Here is a 17563-nt window from a genome sequence, read left to right on the forward strand (position 1 = left end):
TTATTTTAAATTTTACTAGGAAGCAAAAAAAAAAAAAAGGGAAGTAATTACACAGAAGGGTTTGAAGGTGGAGCAATGCAGAGCTTGGCAGAGAAAACCAGCTGACAGTGGGAGTTTAAAGGAGCTTTTCTCATTTTTCAGCTGGCTGGTACAGATCAGGAATATTTCACCTCTGGATTGGTGGTTTGATATCAGCAAATTGATTTATTTTTTTTTACTATGGCAACGTGGTAATAAAGCCAAAATTGTGCTATTAAAACCCACTGGGATTATTTATGCACACATGAAGCAAAGCAAAATGTTTCAAATGTACATTAGTGAAGAAAAATGTGTTTAAGGCATTTCAGTGCTCCTTTTGCCACTGAATCCCTTCCTGAAGGGAGCTGATCTCTGAACATCACTGATGTGAGGACAGCAGGACCCTTTGGACTTACTGGCATTAAAGGCAGTTTAATACAGACCTGTTTAAAGGCAAAATGCCCAGGGAAGATGTAGCTGGAAATGTGCTCTGTTCAGGTATTTTCCCCCCCCACACAAATCACTGAAAAAAAAGATAAAAAAAATATTAAACCAATCCCACAAAACTGGGGAGCCTTCAGGCATCTGCAGTGATTCTCAGCACCCAAAAACGTCCCCCTGTAACAGGTTTTGTGCAGGTGACACCTCATGGATCAGCTCCTGGGAATGGGTGGATGGGACAATATTTTTCCCAGCCAGAAGGAAAAACCCAGGGAGCAGAACAAACCTCCTGAGATCTGCCCCAGCTTGATCAAAGCCTCATTGCAAACCCCAGGAGAGATATCATCCCAGAAACACCCATTTTGTTTCGCTGTTGGGAGTTCTGGGGAGCTGGTCTGGGGGAGACTTTTGTCCAGGGAGGGCTCAAAGATCTCCCTTTGTTTGAGGTGTGGAATAGTTATTCCTGTGGCATCACCTGGCTGGTTCAGACAGAAGAAAAACGTCATTTTTTGATGCCACCTTCTAGAATCAGTGGACTGTGAAGAGGAGTGGAATGAGGTGAGTATTCCACACTTAGGGGCTTGCAGAACAACAACAGGAATATTCAAAGCCAGAAGACAAAATCAGATGCTGTTTTTCTACTAAAGCAACAACCTGCCTGCAGAGGGAAGAGGGAAAACTTGCAGGGCCAAAAACAGGGGCAAAAGTGAAATTACAGGGGGATTAGAAGGAAGGGGAGACATAAACATGCTAATGGAACCACCAATGAGGTGCTGAATGACTGGGGGGTACCTGGAATATCCCTGTATCCCAGCCAGCCATGAAAACAATCCCATGCTGGTTTAAAACCTGGATGTGAGTTGTATTTAATTCTTGTGACTCAGCGCAGAAACCTCTCCAGGGCACATATTTTGCTGCAAGAACTCTCAGCCACCTGGCACGGGGTGGCAGGAGCATTTAACTCCTTCCACAGGCCTTTTGGGCTGGCAATGTTGGCCTTTCTAAACTGCATTCACTTTGCCAGGCGTGAGGATTTTGCCACTGGGTTGCACCACAATGAAGGGCAGAACCCAGGAGAGCAGGGGGAAATTCGGGAGTGTGGAAGGGGGGATTTGTAAGTTCACAGCTCCCTCAGGCCCAGCTGCTGGGGAAAAGGAGAGGTGGGTGTGAGTGCAGGTGGGGAGAGGGATGGAAAAGCAGCCTCTGAGGGATACAGGGATAGGAGGGAGCTCTCCAGGTGCCTCTCCTTTGGCCCTCAGGTCCCTGGGAAGCGAATGCAGGTTGTCTCCACAGAATAACTGAGTCCCAGAATGGTTTGGGCTGGGAGAGACCTTAATGACTATCCAGTCCCACCCCCTGCCATGGGCAGGGACACCTTCCACTAGCCCAGGTTGCTCCAGCCTGGCCTTGGACACTTCCAGGGATGGGGCAGCCACAGCTTCTCTGGGCAACCTGTGCCAGGGCCTGACCACCCTCATAGGTAAGAATTTCTTCCCAATATCCCATCTCTCCCTGCCCTCTGGCAGTGGGAAGTCATTCCCTGTGTCCTGTCCCTCCATCTCTTGTCCCAAGTCCCTCTCCAGCTCTCTTGGAGCCCCTTTAGGCCCTGGAAGGGGCTCTTAGGTCTCCCTGGAGCCTCTTCTCTCTCAAGTGTCACCAATGAGAGGGACATTTCAGAAGACAGGATGTGGCTTGAGCCAGGGACAGATGTTAAACGTTCAGTGCCTGTCACTGCTCTGCTCGTGGCTGAAGCCCTTTGCATCACCCCTGACTTCGTGGGTGATGACACCCCCAAAAAAACTATTCAATATATCACCACCTTCAGTGCCAGCAACGATGCAGCTGCAGGAGATGCCAGGAGGAGGGAAATAAGAGGGACCAGAGCCCCGTAAAAACGCAAAAGCACCGTTTGGGCAGGGAACAGCTTCCCAAATCCCTGCTGCGGGGCCTGGATGGGGACGGACAGGGGCAGAGCAGGGCCGGCGCATCCCCCCCATCCCTGCGGACCCCCCTTCGGCGGCCGCGGGGCCGGCGCTCCCTCGCCATTGGCGGCGGGTCGGGAGAGCCGGGACGGATCCTCCCCTTCCTCTCCCTCCCGAGCTTTTTTTGAGAGGGTTTAACCAACTTTCCAGAAGTTTCTCCCCGGCCCCTTATATACCCCCTCCGCCGGCCCGGGAGGTGCACAGGGGAGCCGAGCGAAACCGCCTCCCGACCCCAAAGGTAAGCGGGGGGACCGGGGGACCCCGGGCTGGCAGGCGGGGATTGCAGCAGGATGGGGGGGATTTTGGGATCCTGCATCCTCCTGGTTGGCCCCATTGGGGAAAAAAATCGGGGGGAGGGGGAGTATTGCATGGGAAAAGGGGGTGAATGGGAGAAGGGAGTGCATGGGGGGTAGAAGTTGCATTGGGATGAAGGGGGTGATAGAGGAGGGTACAGACTCCCTCGTGAGCTGGCTCTGGCTTTTTGAGAAATATAAAATATGTTATAAATCCCCCCCCCATCACCTCCAGTTTGCCAGAGGTGCTTCCAGCGGAGCTGCACCCCTGGTTTGTGCAGCCGGGAGAAACTTTCAGGGCGTGGCAAAAGGGAAGAGGGGGATAAAGGGAAGCTTTAGTTCGGTGGGATGGTGCTGGAGGAGCGTCCAGCCCCTGCTCCTGCTCAGCCTGGGAGCCTGCGGGACCCTGGGCACCGGCCCAGCGTGGGAAGGAGCGCTCTGCCGGCAGCCTCTGCGCAGGACGGACTAAGCCTGGCCTTGGCGAAGTGTCACATCCCTGCAGTGACACGGGAACGGCCTTTCTTTGTGTGCCTTTGTCCTGCTCGCGGGGCAAACGGGGCGGGTGCCTCTGGGCGTTCTCCCGGGCGGTGGCACCTCCCAGTCCTGCGGGACAGCGGGTGCCCACGGCGGTCCCTGGAATGCCACGGGAGGTCTCTGCGATGCCACGCTGGCACTGGGCGTCCCCCCGGGGCTGGGCTGTGCGAGCAGGAGAGAGGATGTCGCTGGCTGTGCATTCCCCAGATTCCCTCGGTTTTCACCCTGGGTTGTGAATTCCCCAATAATCTCCAAGAATGGGCAAAATTTCTCTTGTCTTGGCACCGCGGGGCCGCGTCACTGGGCACAGCCCAGAACTCGGGGCCAAATTTGTCGCTCGTCTCTGAAGTAATGAGGCTTTTTTTAAGCTGAGGATGAGCCGCCCTTTGCTCGCAAGAGAACTACTCCATGTATCTGTTTTCTTTCAGAATGAAAAAGGCAAACGTTGACCTCACTATGAAAGAGTTTCAAGGTATCTTTAGAAATCAAAGGGAAATAAAAAGCCGAAGGTTTTAGATGTGCCTGCGCTTTCAAAGCGTGTCAGGGGCAGTTTGGAGCCTGTTGCACGAGTCTTTGCTCTGTAGGTGGCCGGGATGGCTGTTCCCTGTAAGGGGGGATTTTAGGCTAGGAACCGCCTCCCTGTCCGAGGCCACGTAATTCCCACTCTGGCAGAGGGTCCCCGGTGCAGCTGCGCACTCTGTGCCCGGGGCTGTGCTGCGTGTTTCCTTCCATGTGGAATCCCAGCGGGCCCTTCGCTTCCTGCTCTGGAGCCTTTAACCCTGGAGCTGCCCCTCTGCAGCTCTTCCCTGTGTCCCCACACCAGGAGCTGGCCGGGAGCAGGGTGGGAGGAGAGGAACACCAAGAACAGAAACTTCACTGTAACCTTGGGCACGGCACGGCCTGTCCTCGCCCAAAAGCTGAAGGTGGTGGAATTTAAGCCCCGAGGAGCTGGCATCAGGAAGGTTTGCTGAAGCAGCAGGAGGGAGGGGAGGTATGGGGACACCGTTATAGCCCTGCAGGCAGGTGGGATGAGCTCCAAAGAGCTTTCAGGCATTTAGAGCTGGGCAGGCTGCAGATTTAGCAAAGCTGGTGGCTCGGAGCCCTTGCTCATGCCCTACATTGGGATGAGATGCCTCTACCCAAGGCATGAACTCTGGTGTGGAAAATGAGGGTCCACCACCTCTCTCTGCCCTGGGACCTCTCTGGCAGGACTGTACAGGCAAAACTAAATCCACCAGAGCTCAGCAGGCAATGTTGGATCTTCTCTAAGGAACTCCTCTGACTTGGCCTGGTGGAAGCTCATGTGCTCCATCTAGTGCCAAGGAAGCTGAGGACTTGGGGACCAGCCGGTCCAAGAGAGGACAGTCCCTGTTGCTGGTTGCAATACCCCTGGATCAAGGGGCAGCTCTGCTGTGTGGCCCCTGAGCAGCAGAAACATCCTGCTTCCAGCTTTCCCTGACCAGGGCAGAGGTTTCCGTGGGCAGGGACACCTCCCACTAGCCCAGGTTGCTCCAGCCTGGCCTTGGACACTTCCAGGGATGGGGCAGCCACAGCAACCTGTGCCAGGGCCTCCCCACCCTCACAATCAGGAATTCCTTCCCAATATCCCATTTAAACCTGCCTTCTTCCAGTTTAAAGCCATTCCCCCTTGTCCTATTGGATTCACCTCAGAAATACCTGTTGTTTCCATTCCCTGGCCCCTCTTTCAGTCCTTTACAGTGCATGAATAGTAATACAGTCAAATTCCTTGGTAAGGAAGCTCCCATTCCCAATGCACAGGCTCAGAATAGCTGGACTCCCGAGGATTCATCGTTGCACAGAGGAAATCCCACTGTAGACTTGGCATTGCTGCAGCCCAAGGGGAGCCTTGGCGCTGTACCGTCGCTGGACCCAGGGAGTGGGTTTCTCTGGGATCTCTTGAGCGCTCCAGGCAGGGTTGGGACGGTGCTGACGGTGAGTTGTTCTTGCCAGGCAGGCGCTGGGAGCAGCTGGAGCCATGTGGATGGTGCTGGGGCTGGCCCTGTGCGGCCTGGCCGTGGCCGTGCCCTCGGAGGACAGGAAGCTGAGCGACAAGGCCACCACGCTGGCCGAGCGCAGCACCACGCTGGCCTTCAACCTCTACCACGCCATGGCCAAGGACAAGGACATGGAGAACATCCTGCTGTCCCCCGTGGTCGTGGCCTCCTCCCTGGGCCTCGTGTCCCTCGGGGGCAAGGCGGGCACGGCGTCGCAGGCCAAGGCGGTGCTGAGCGCGGACAAGCTGAACGATGAGTACGTGCACAGCGGGCTGTCCGAGCTCCTCAACGACGTCAGCAACAGCACCGCCCGCAACGTCACCTGGAAGATCGGGAGCCGCCTCTACGGCCCCGCCTCCATCAACTTCGCTGACGACTTCGTGAAGAACAGCAAGAAGCACTACAACTACGAGCACTCCAAGATCAACTTCCGCGACAAGAGGAGCGCCCTGAAGTCCATCAACGAGTGGGCGGCGCAGACCACGGATGGGAAACTGCCCGAGGTCACCAAGGATGTGGAGAAGACAGACGGGGCCCTCATTGTCAACGCCATGTTCTTCAAGCGTAAGTTCTGCCTTCGGGTCTTGGTACGAGTGGCCCAACCCTGAGCCAACAAAGAACCGTAGAAGAAGGGTTTGGGTTGGAAGGGGCCTTAAAGATCATCCAGCAGCCCAAAGGGAAGGTGGGCAAATCCTGAGTGCACTGGAGGCTCTTTGTCAGAGCATGAAATTACCCCCCATTCCCTTTTCTTACTGGATTTCTCTCTCCTGCAGCTCACTGGGATGAGAAGTTCCATCATAAGATGGTGGACAACCGTGGGTTCATGGTGACCCGTTCCTACACTGTGGGAGTGCCCATGATGCACCGCACAGGTGAGTGCAAACCTGCCCCACACCAAAACCCACCAGAGTTACACTCGTTGCTGCTCCGTTGCCCAGTTCTCCAACTGTTTCCAAGATTTTCTGGCCTCATGGGAATAAGTCAGAACAAAGCAGGATGTGTTTGTTCTGCAGATTCCATCTCCCTGTGAGCAGAGAATCCGTGTTTACTATTGGCTGTGGGGAACAAATCCTGGCTCATCACGCCAGCGAGAGTCACAGCCAACTCTAATAATGCTGGGCCAGTTCCCAAAATTGTCCAGACTCACTTCCCTTGCTGGTCAGGAAAAGTCCAGGGTGAACTCACAAGGTTTGTGTAGTTTCGCCTCTGCTCCACATCTCACCATTTCCTCCTCCTGGTTTCCAGGTCTCTACAATTACTATGATGATGAGACAGAGAAGCTCCAGGTGGTGGAGATGCCCCTTGCTCACAAGCTCTCCAGCATGATCTTCATCATGCCAAACCACGTGGAGCCTCTGGAGAGGGTTGAGAAACTGCTGAACAAGGAGCAGCTGAAGACCTGGGCTGGCAAGATGAAGAAGAGATCAGTGGCCATCTCACTGCCAAAAGTTGTCCTGGAAGTCAGCCATGACCTTCAGGTAAGGGGGGTCCTTAAGGAGAACAGTTCTTTGGGATAGTGGGGAAGACAGCGGGATGGGTTGTCTGTGCCTGATCCTCCTCCCAGCAGCCATGGCTGGGAAGGGTTGTGCCGTGTCACCTCCGGGAGGGTCGCTCAGCCCTCTTCTCCTCCTAGAAACACTTGGGTGGCCTGGGCCTGACAGAAGCCATTGACAAGACCAAGGCTGACCTGTCCAAGATCTCTGGCAAGAAGGACCTTTACCTGTCCAACGTGTTCCACGCGGCCGCCCTGGAGTGGGACACGGACGGGAACCCCTACGACGCTGACATCTATGGGCGTGAGGAGATGAGGAACCCCAAGCTGTTCTATGCCGACCACCCCTTCATCTTCATGATCAAGGACACTAAAACCAACTCCATCCTCTTCATCGGCCGGCTCGTGAGGCCCAAGGGTGACAAGATGCGGGATGAGTTGTAGCGGGTTGGTGGTTTTGGTGGGTTTTTTGTTTTCTCCCAGAGCTTTGGTTTGTGTGTGTTTTTAGTGGGCGATTTCAAACAAGGGGCAACACTCTTTTGTATCCTTCTCGAACCATGGGTGCTATTCAGACCAGGGTGCGTTGTGATGAGGAACCCGCAGACACTTTACCTCACCCCCCCAAATCCTTGCTGCACAAACCCACCTCCGGAGAGGATCAGGGGAGCCTGGCACAAGAGGGTCACCGGCAGTGGAAGGGAACTGGCATCCTCAGGGAGATGTCCAGGTTGAAGCCCAGCTCCTCCCTGCACTAGTTATGCCTCCTGCTGCGACCACCTTCCCTCCCAACCGCTTCCGTGTCCCTGCCACTCACTTTTCTCCTGCTTGGATGTCCCGTGGCACCGCTCCAGAGCTGCTCTGGTCGCTTTGCTGTTGTTTCTTGCTTCTCTTCTCTCTCCTCAGTGGTTTGCAGCAGAGCACTGAGGGCCAGTTGTGCAGTCCAGCCCCTCCAGAGCCCTGGGAGTAGAGCAGGGCTGGGACAGCTGGAGAAGGGAGGTTTCATGGAGTTGTGCCCTTCTGTCCTGCCTAACCCAGGCTGGGGGAGTGCCAGATGCTGTACCCACAGTGGGTCATCCTTAGGTAGGACACCAAAGCCAGCTTGGATCAACACTTCCTGGAGAGGCCCAAGGGCAGGTTGGACTCCCAGGAAATAAACCTGAGGTCCCTTCAACACTCCCCCTCTCTGGGGATCACCCCTGGCACTGAATACCCTGTGCCAGGCCCAGAACTCCACATCTCTTGGTGCTCCTGCATCAGCAGGTAGGGCTGGGAAAGAGTTCCCAGTGCGAGGGTGATCCCAGTTTGGAGCAGGGCTGAGCCAAGGCCCTCCTGACTGGCTTTTTCTTGCTTGAACACGAAGCTTGAGAGCTGCTCTTGCCTGACTTCCCAAGGCTCCTCTGCTGCAGCTCTGTGGTGTTTTAGCTCCCTGTTTGCTGGCCTGGGTGAGGGCAGGCTCAAACCCAAACGTATTTATATTATATTTATGGCTCATAATTAGCCTAAAGTGTCACAGCCTGAGCCAGCCTCGACTTGGAGGCTATTCCTGACTTCTTTTTAAGGGATATTGTAATATCCCACCAGCATTCCAAGTAAGCCTTGCCATGACCTCACACACCTCACGTGGCAAATAAGATTATTGGAAGGAGGGAACTCTGTGCATCCCAAGGGCAGTGCCAGTTCTTTGGAAGCACCACAGAGCAACCACATGGCCTTGCTTGATTTTTATTTCCCTGTTAATTTCCTTGCTGTCTTAGAAGCCCAGTACTGCATATTCCCAGCTTTCCCCGCTGTGGTGGGAGGCAGGAGGCAATCCCAGGGATGCATCCAATGCCCAGGAAGCCTGGACACTTCCCGGTGAGTCAGCACTGACCCCACACGCTGTAGAAGGTTCTGGAGGATGGGGAGGGGGGGTACGAGGGGTGGGCAAGGCAGGAACACACCGTGGGATGTTGGGAATTATTTGCATCGTGTGGATGCAGGTGTGTGAGGGCTTTTATTGTCTGGTCTTGTGCCACACAGTGACATAAATGTGTAATTTTGCAATAAAACTTTTTCAATGAATCTCTGGCAGTTTAAAATAAACCTGGGGAGGTTCCTTGCCATAACTGGACAAATAATTATCCTCAATGCACAGCAATAGGTGAATTCCCATGACAGGACAATCCTGAAGAAAGAACACTTCTAGGAGGTCAGCTTTGCACTGCACTGGGAATTTTTTTTGCTCCTGAAACCATAAGTATCCAACATCTTTGCATCCAACATTCACCCTGGAATAGCAATATTGAAAAGAAATTAAAAGCTTCCCTGAGCTCATCTGACCCCCAACTCACCTTCCAAGCAGCTTTAAATCCTCAGGGGTTTGTCTCCTAGGGCAAACATCACCTTGTCCATTATGGGATAATTTCCAGCAGATTGGGGTGTTTAAGAATTTAGAGACAACATGCAAAGCTGTGTCACTCTTTATTGCTTCAGCTCTCCCAGCTTTCACACATTTCCTGCTCCTCCAAAGTGACAAAGCTCATCTGTCACCTTTAATATTTCCAGATTTTTTTCCAAATTCAAGTTTTAAAAAAAAAAATCAATAATTAATGTTGGTATTATTTACTACTAAATATTTCAAGCTTTCCACTGAGAGGTGTGCAAAAAAAAACCCTGAGATGAGACTCACTCACACCCTGAGAAGGCACATCTTGTTTCTGCCACACAGCCCAGTTCCTGACACCAGCAGAATTCCAGTTCCTAAGTTCCTGTAGAGAAACCTCCTGAAAATGGAAATCTGGCTGTGAAAGCAACAAAGTTTGTGGTACAAGTTTTGTTAATGCAACAACCAGGCTCTGAATTCCTCAAAATCTAAACAGCACCTTGATCCTGCACGTACATCACCTCTCGTGATGGGTCCCTTCCCATTCCTGCCCCAGACTTCCACCAGATATTCCCATCTCAAATTACCTGACCCTAAAAGGAGCTGCATCTGTTCCTGTAAGAAATAGAGATGATCCTATAATGGGGAAGTCACATCCCAAACATCTTTCCTGTGACAGGGGCCATGGACACACAGAGGTGATAAAAGCATTAAGCAGAATATAATAATAGTTCAACTTAGCCAGAAAGGTACAAACTACGGCAATTCCCTTGAATATTTCTAAAAAAGCTCCCCCTTCTGGAAACCTTGGATAAGGCACTGGGATGGAAGGGAAGAGCTGCCAGTACTCCAGTTCATGGAATGTTTGTGACTCATGAGCCTCTAAACACCAATTGCTGCTCCAGCTCTGCCTAGAAATCAGCATTTTATCCCCACTTTGGATCAGGAGCTGGTGAAGTTCATCCCATAAGGAACAAGCTGGAAGAAATGCAACACAATTCCTTCCACACCAAAAGCAGGAGCAAGGTTTTCCTGGAGCATATCTTGCACAAAAAGAAAAAGCACCTTCACAAACACTGTCTTTTGTGATTTTATTAAGAGATGTTTTCAGGACAGCCAAGCTTCTGGTTCCACATGGGACAAACCCTACAACAAAGAACAAAACAGAGTGAGCTGGTGCCAAACTTCTCCATAACTATTGTCCTACCTCAAACATGGAACAAACAAACAGGCTCCAAGTTTCCAAATTAAATGGAATTTCTCCCTTCCTGCACTTTGGCCAGTGATCCCACTTTTCCCACTGAGGGAGATCTTGCCAGTCATATTCCTTAAACAGGATTTCAAACTGGGATTATTTCCTTACAAAACCAGCCTACACATTGTGCTTGTGGCTCCCAAGACTATCCCAAACTGGATCCCAGGGAAAGGGGGCTATTTGGGTGGTATAACACATCCAAGGCACCAAACCTTTCTCAACCATGTATGTCCCAAGTCACTCCAGCTGAGACCCAAGATTCTCAAATCCATGCTGGACAACACGGAACAGGGCACTTGGACAGGGATATTCCCTTTGAGATTCATCATCTCCTCTTCCCTGAAGCTGCTCTGCCACATGCCTTAAACCACATCCTCTTCAGCCAGGGCACTGCTCAAACCCAACCCGGCCTGTCTTCCCAGAATCCCAGCTGCCTGACAGCAGTTTCTGGTGGCAGGGCACCTTTCCCACATGGATTCTCCCTCCCCCAGCCTGCAGGCACTTACCCTCAGGCAGTGGGCACAGGCTGAGGCATGGCTGGCTGTTCTGGTTTGCCCCCTTTCTGCTCTGAGATGGGGGTGGTGGGCAGGATCTCCTCTTTGGGTTCCACGATGCTGACATGGTCTGGCAGAGGCTTTTTGGGGCCAATCTTTCCACTTGGGTCCCAAGGCAACATAATCTTTACTTTGATTCCCAGTACTCCTGCAGAGAGGGACAGGAAAATACATTGACACAGAGGAGCACCAAGGTCACAAAGTATCTCCTGCCAACACTGTAACACAGACATGCTATAGCTTAAAAATCTTATTATTGGGAATTTACATCAGCAGTACTATGAGGAATTTAAACACAGGCAAGATCCAAAGTTATCCAACCCCTTGCCTTTCAGCTTGGAACTGCAGCTGTACCCCCAGCTCAGCCTCACCCTGGTTCTTAACTCTGTGCTCTTCCTGGGATAACTCAGCTTGTTTTCCCAGGCAATTCCACTGGGTTTTTTCCATCCCTTCTCAGACAAATGCCTCTAAATCATCCAATGAGCAGGACACCCTGGCCAAGGCAGCCTCAGCACAGCCCCACAGAACGTGGCACTGACAGGGCTGCAGTGACACAAGGTCGTCCCTTCTGACTCGTCATCGTATCATCACCGAAGGGAAGGTGGGGAACAGCCCTGGCTGAGCTCCATCCCTACACCAGGAACTCTGCAATTAAATACCCCAGAGCCAGTTAAGATGCACAAGTCATTTGTGTTTTACCAGGGGGAAGAGCAAGAGGAGGCAGGTTTAGCTGGGAAGACTTGCCAGGCTACAGTTATGGGGGAAAACTGGCTGGCATTCGCCCTTTTTGTAGCATCCACTTTCTCTCTGCCCATCCCGAAGAACCAGGAAAGCCAGGATGCAAACTGCCAACAGCTCTTAATCCCAGTCTTATAAGTGTTTAATTCATAAATTGATTTCTTACCTACCTCAGAGGCCCCAGGGCTCAAGTGAGAACATCTGGAAAATCTACGGCCACATTCTCAGCTGGAAACATTCAAATCCCTCCACCAGAGAAGTGGATGCCCTGGGACGACCACCTGAAATTCCACTGGCTGCTGAAGGCCCCTTCATTGCCCATTCCCAAAAGCAGTTTGGGAAGGAAGCCCATGGAGCTGGCAGTGGCACTCACCCTGCCGGAGGAGGACGTGACGCACGGCTGTGTCCACGTAGTAGTTCACAGGGTCTCCACTGTGGATCATCAGGCCATCCACAAACTTCATGGACTTGGCCCTCTGCCCTCGGAGCTTCCCAGACACCACCACCTCACAGCCCTTGGCCCCGCTCTCCATGATGAAGCGCAGGACTCCGTAGCAGGCTCTGCAGGGACAGGGAACAGCCACGCCGTGAGCCCACTGCCCACATCCACAGGGATCTGGGACCACAATTCCAAGCACTGCCCATCCCACTTCAACTTCTGCTTGTAAAAAGCCATCTGAAGGCACAGCTCTGCAGCCAAAGCTCTGTCAGTGCTGGGCAAAGCAGCAAAAATCTCCACACCATTTTAGTACTGTGAAGCCCAGCCTGAGTAAACTGTTGTGACTTGGAAGGCTGTGGGGACAGTGACACAGAAACGGCTCCATAGCTGAGGGTGGACAATCCACCCCGTCCCTTCTCAGACAAATGCCTCCAGATCATCCACTGGTGACAGGAGGCTCCTGCTGAAGGCCCTCATGCAGTGCCACAGAACGTGACCCCACAGAGGTACCTCAGGCAGAGCCACCTGCATCTGACTCGTCATCGGCTCATCACCGAAGGGAGCTGAGAGCAGGGCCACTGTCACCTGAGCCCCCGCCTCGCTCCTCCACAAAGGGATAAATGCAAGCTTTAAGGCAGGCAGACAACCTGCAATCTCATCTACTCCAAGCCTGCAACTTTTATGCCAGAAAGAGGTAATTGCTGCGAGAAGTAAGCATGTAAGCTGCTGCACTCACCGTCGCACGGCCAGACCTCCCAGGAGCTTGTAGCGCAGGGACTCGGCCTGGGCGATGGCACACAGGCCTCTGGTGGCCACCTTCTCTGCATAGAGCTGCGGGGACAGAGAGCTCAGAGAGGGCAGGCTGGGTTTGAGGCACCACATCACAGAACCACAGCATGGCTTGGCTTGGGAGGCACCTTAAAGAACCTTTTCACTCCACCCCCTGCCACGGGCAGGGACACCTTCCTCTAGCCCAGGTTGCTCCAAGCCCTGTCCAACCTGGCCTGGGACACTTCTACTTTAACACAGGAGCTTCATTCTACTCCCTGCCCCATCCTCCACCCCAGGGCAGTCAGTCCTGCCACATTTCCAGGCACAAGTCTCACCCTGGGACACTCCACTCCCAGAATCCCTTGCTGTCTGTCTCCTACTCCTGGCAGGGCTGAGACACTCCATGGGAAGCCAGAGGATTATTCCAGCATCCATGGTGCAGTGTTAAAGAGCTGCTGCTCCAAACAGCCCCAAAACAGAAGGGATCACTGGGCTTCCTTTGTTTAACACATCACCCAGGAAGTCTGCTAAGGATTAAAACCAAACCTCTTTGATTCTGGAAAGCTGGGAAAGAGAGATGTATCAAATCCAAGATCTCAAAGAGATCTTGGTCTGACAGTCCAGAACCAGCAGACATTCCAACTCATTATTCCCAACGTGATGTGTGAGGAATAACAAATTCTCTGTTTAAGCATTTGCTGGAGACAATCAGCAACCTCCCCTGTATAATGTGATCCAGCAACACTGGCCGAGCAGGAATACACCACCCCAGAACACATATTCCCCCTCCCTCCTCCCTCCCTAATTTGTTTCAGAGCAGCAGATTTTATGGAATGAAATCACAGCATAGTTTGGGTTGCACAGGACCTTTAAAGGACAACTAGTCCAACCCCTCTAAAATAAGCAGGGAATCATCTCAAACATTAAGAGAAATTACTTTGTATTTTTCAAAGATCCTTCTGCACAGTTCCTTTGTAAGGACAGAAGCATTATAATTTGATAAGGGCAACAGCAATGAAGAAATACACTACGGGTTTAGCTTTCTCACCTCAATACTGGGATAACACTCTCTACAAAATATTTACAGGTGCATTTACAAAGTTTTATCTGCATCCTCCTTGTTGGGAAAGCAGAGAAAAGCAGCTGAAGTGACAGCATTAAAAACACCACGAGCAACAAAGCATTTTGTACTTCAGTGCTGGAGTGTTTTGTGGGGCCAGGTACCACATGCCCCAAGTTTTCTGAGTTAAACATCATCCTGTCCTTACAAATCCAACTGCAGCACCCCTTTCCTGCTGCTCCAACCCAGATAGTTTTACCTCAACGCTTCCCTCGGGGAATCCAAACCTCTTCTGCACCACTGCCGTCAGCTCCCGGATCCGGCGCCCCTTCTCCCCCAGGACATTCTGAGTCCTGGGAAAAAACAACAGCACAACTGAGAGAAGTGTCCCCAGGTGAGTCTGGAACCAGCTTTAAAAGTTCCAGACCATCTCGGTTCAGTGAGCGAGCTACACTGCTGGGTCACTAAACATCACTTCAGGATCTTTTTCCTGTAGCAACATTTCCTACTTCAAGTTTCAGCCCCTGTGAGGCAGCAGCAGCAGCTCAGTTACCTGGTGGCAAGGATGATAATCTCAGTCCTGGTGGGAGTGACCCGGACTTCCACGCCGGAGTATCCATCCTCAGCCAGTTCCCGAGTCAGGAACTCGTTGAGCTCGGCTTTGAAGATCCCGTCAGCGACAAACTGAGACACAAACAGACAAAGTCAAGCTCTTTGCACCCCCAGGACCATCCTGTTGCCTGGCAGTCTCTCCCCCCACGGAGAGAACTTATTCCTGAAGTTCCCAGGGATAATGCACTCCTAGTAGGTGGCTGATATAGGTCGGAGGTGTCCCTGCCCACGGCAGGGGTGGAATGGGATGATCTTTAAAGTCCCTCCCAAACCAAACCACCCTGGGATTCCTGGAGAACAGCACAGGATCCTCTGACAGGCAGGGTGGGTATAACCCCGGGGTGAACTATCAGTGATCTGTTATAGTCCATTCGCTGCTGATTCTCGTAGCCGTTTACATGGGGCTCAGAGCCCATTTAGCCCTGGCTCAGGGCACCCACCGGAGCCTGGCAGGGCGGGAGCACCAACCCCTCCACAGCCACCCTCCACGTTGGGACCGCAGCTCGCTGCTGCCCCGTGGCAGTGCTTTAATTCGTCCATAGATTAAGGAATTAGCGGGACTACATCCCTTTCCCAGCCCCACAAGGACCCTCCTGACAGCCCAAAGCTCGCTCCTTCCCTCCCCAGGACAGGCCCCTCCGACCCACAGAACCACCAACCCCAAACTCTCCCCACTGAAAAGGGGAAAACAAGCAGGTCCGTGGTGCCCCGGCCCCATCCCGGGCCGTGTGGAAGCGCCCCCTCACACCCCGCCGCCATGTTCCCACCGGGGCCGCCGCGGCGCATCCGCCGCCATCCCCGCGCATCCGCCGCCATCCTGCCGAACCCGCCGCCGTGCCCCCGCCCCGCCGGCCCCGTGGGCCTCCCCCGGCGCTGCGGCAGCGCCCGCGAAGGGTCGAGGCAGGCGCGGCGGCCGCGCTCACCTTGCGCTTCTTGGAGATCTGCACCGCCATCTTGAGCCGGGCCCGGCCGAAAGGGGGGAAGGATCCCGCCCCCCCGGGCTATATCCGCCCTCCGCCGCACACCATTGGCCGGACACGGTCACGTGGGGAAGAGCGGGGGCCGGTGGGAATTGTAGTCTTTGCTGCGCCGCCATGTTGGGGAGGTGCGCCCGCCCTGCCGGGTTCGGCTGGGCGCGCTAAACCGGGGTTAAACGGGGTCTAAACCCGGTGTGAACGGACACGAGAGTCAGTGAATATAATATAATATCATAAATATAATATAATATAATATAATATAATATAATATAATATAATATAATATAATATAATATAATATAATATGATATGATATAATATAATATAATGTAATATATATATATAATATATAATCATACATCACAAAACATCACATAACATCACATAACATCATATAACATCATATCTTATCACCCCGGGTTTATACCCACTCTGCCCGATCGTTTCTGTCAGAGGATGCTGTGCTGTTACCCAGGAATCACAGGATGCTTTGGGTTGGGAGGGACATTAAAGCCCATCCAGTCCCACCCCTGCCATGGGCAGGGACACCTTCCACTAGCCCAGGTTGCTCCAACCTGACCTTGGACACTTCCAGGGATGGGGCAGCCACAGCTTCTCTTGGCAACCTGGGCCAGGGCCTCACCACCCTCCCAGCCAAGAATTCCTTCCCAATATCCCATGTAACCCCATCTTCTTTTAGTTTAGAGCCTTTCCCCCTTGTCCTGTCCCAACAGATTTTTTTTATTGGTTTTGGGGGATTACATAAGTAATAATAATGATTGGAGTTGATACATGGTAGGAAGTAGGGATTTAAACTGCATTTTATCATGGATGTTACAGTTCACAGTTGGACTTGATCTTAACAGTCTTTTCCAACATTAATGATTCCATGAAAATGCCCACAACACCAGTGGTTAAATGTGTTTGGGAAGAGGCAGCAAAGGAAGCCCTGCCCTTGCAAAGCTCCCAGGAGGGAGCCAGAAATATAAGGGGATAAGCCAGAGGGCCAAAATATGTTGAAATGAGCTGTTTGGCTTTCTGGAAGGCTCCTCTCAGAAAGATGTGTACCCAGGCAAGCAGAATCCCAGAATCACAGAGGCTGGAAAAGCCCTCCCAGCCCATGGATCCCCCCTGTGTCCAATGCCCCCCTTGTCCCCAAGCCCAGAGCACTGAGTGCCACGGCCAGGCCTTCCTTGGGCACCTCCACGGATGAGGACTCCAAACCTCCCTGCGCAGCCTCTTCCAGTGTTTAGCAACACTTTCCATGAAGAAATTCCTCCTCATGTCCAACCTGAGCCTCCCCTGGCACAGCTGGAGGCTATAACCACGCAGGGAATACCAGTATGACCAGTACAACACACACATCCCCCCAGAACTGCCCGTGGGGAGCAGTGGGGGCATCAGCCAGAGGATCCCGCTCTTCTCTTTCCAGGGAAAAGCTTGGTTTGCCACTAGATGTCAGTGGAGACAGCTTCCAGAGCTGGAAAAGCTTCGTGTTTCTCCTCTCTCTCTCTCTCTCTCTCCCTCCTCCCTCTTCCCCAGGGATTCATTTGTTCAGGATTTCAGGGATGGCAGAGCAGCCCACGGCCCACTTTGCAAAGACAGGGAGGACCTGTGTCCCCTCACCAAACACCTTTCTCTCACTTCCAATGCGTCCAAACATCCTGCCCGTCCCTCAACCAGCTCCCTCTGCTCTTCCTGTCCTGCCCAAGCGTGGCTGTCCCACACAGAACCTCTCCAGGGAGAAGGGACACCACAGGACCCCGGTCCCTCGTCCCTGCTCCAGCTGTGCCTGCTGTCCTCTGCTCCCACTCTCTTCCCTCTCTCCTGGGCTGCCGGAACACAGACACACTCCTTCCATCTCCCTGCTCCCCCAGGCACTATCCATGGAGTCCATGTCTCAACAGACACTTCCTCTTGGCCAAAATTAGGAACTACAGCTCCATCCATCTCTTACCAGCCTTCAGGGACTAAGGCTGTGGCCAAGCTGGAGCCAGGTGGACCATGGGTGGATTTGAGG

The 17563-nt window shown here is 52.8% G+C and overlaps 2 protein-coding genes and 2 non-coding genes across 4 annotated transcripts; 1 reads left to right on the forward strand and 3 right to left on the reverse strand.

The window, feature by feature from the left end:
- The first annotated feature begins 2549 nt into the window (after positions 1–2549).
- SERPINH1 (serpin family H member 1) lies at positions 2550–8836 on the forward strand. The gene is made up of 5 exons (XM_027660006.1): positions 2550–2679; positions 5240–5847; positions 6057–6155; positions 6529–6761; positions 6917–8836. Exons 2-5 carry the CDS (start codon positions 5265–5267, stop codon positions 7217–7219), a joined length of 1218 nt encoding a protein of 405 aa, XP_027515807.1. The 5' UTR covers positions 2550–2679; positions 5240–5264; the 3' UTR covers positions 7220–8836.
- Positions 8837–10211: 1375 nt separating this feature from the next.
- Positions 10212–15620, reverse strand: RPS3 (ribosomal protein S3). Its single transcript, XM_027660007.1, has 7 exons — positions 15490–15620; positions 14508–14638; positions 14214–14307; positions 12860–12954; positions 12058–12245; positions 10899–11094; positions 10212–10283 (listed from the first exon to the last, which is right to left on the reverse strand). The coding sequence occupies exons 1-6, from the start codon at positions 15517–15519 to the stop codon at positions 10901–10903; spliced, it is 732 nt and encodes a 243-aa protein (XP_027515808.1). The 5' UTR covers positions 15520–15620; the 3' UTR covers positions 10212–10283; positions 10899–10900.
- LOC113955036 lies at positions 11395–11542 on the reverse strand. Its single transcript, XR_003530394.1, has one exon. It is a non-coding gene; the product is annotated as a small nucleolar RNA SNORD15 (small nucleolar RNA).
- Positions 12536–12682, reverse strand: LOC113955037. Its single transcript, XR_003530395.1, has one exon. It is a non-coding gene; the product is annotated as a small nucleolar RNA SNORD15 (small nucleolar RNA).
- Positions 15621–17563: the final 1943 nt, after the last annotated feature.

Source organism: Corapipo altera, unplaced genomic scaffold, assembly GCF_003945725.1.
Source record: "Corapipo altera isolate COAL_440 unplaced genomic scaffold, ASM394572v1 74, whole genome shotgun sequence".
NCBI lineage: Eukaryota > Metazoa > Chordata > Aves > Passeriformes > Pipridae > Corapipo > Corapipo altera.

Bases quoted from the DNA above. Each gene is read 5' to 3' on its own strand.
- RPS3 (XM_027660007.1), bottom strand. From the start codon at position 15,519: ATGGCGGTGCAGATCTCCAAGAAGCGCAAG. The intron at 14,308-14,507 runs GTAACTGAGCTG...GTTTTTTCCCAG, and splicing joins ATTATCATCCTTGCCACCAG to GACTCAGAATGTCCTGGGGG. The intron at 12,955-14,213 runs GTAAAACTATCT...CTGTCCCCGCAG, and splicing joins TCCCCGAGGGAAGCGTTGAG to CTCTATGCAGAGAAGGTGGC.
- SERPINH1 (XM_027660006.1), top strand. From the start codon at position 5,265: ATGTGGATGGTGCTGGGGCTGGCCCTGTGCGGCCTGGCCGTGGCCGTG. The intron at 5,848-6,056 runs GTAAGTTCTGCC...TCTCTCCTGCAG, and splicing joins CAACGCCATGTTCTTCAAGC to CTCACTGGGATGAGAAGTTC. The intron at 6,762-6,916 runs GTAAGGGGGGTC...TTCTCCTCCTAG, and splicing joins AAGTCAGCCATGACCTTCAG to AAACACTTGGGTGGCCTGGG.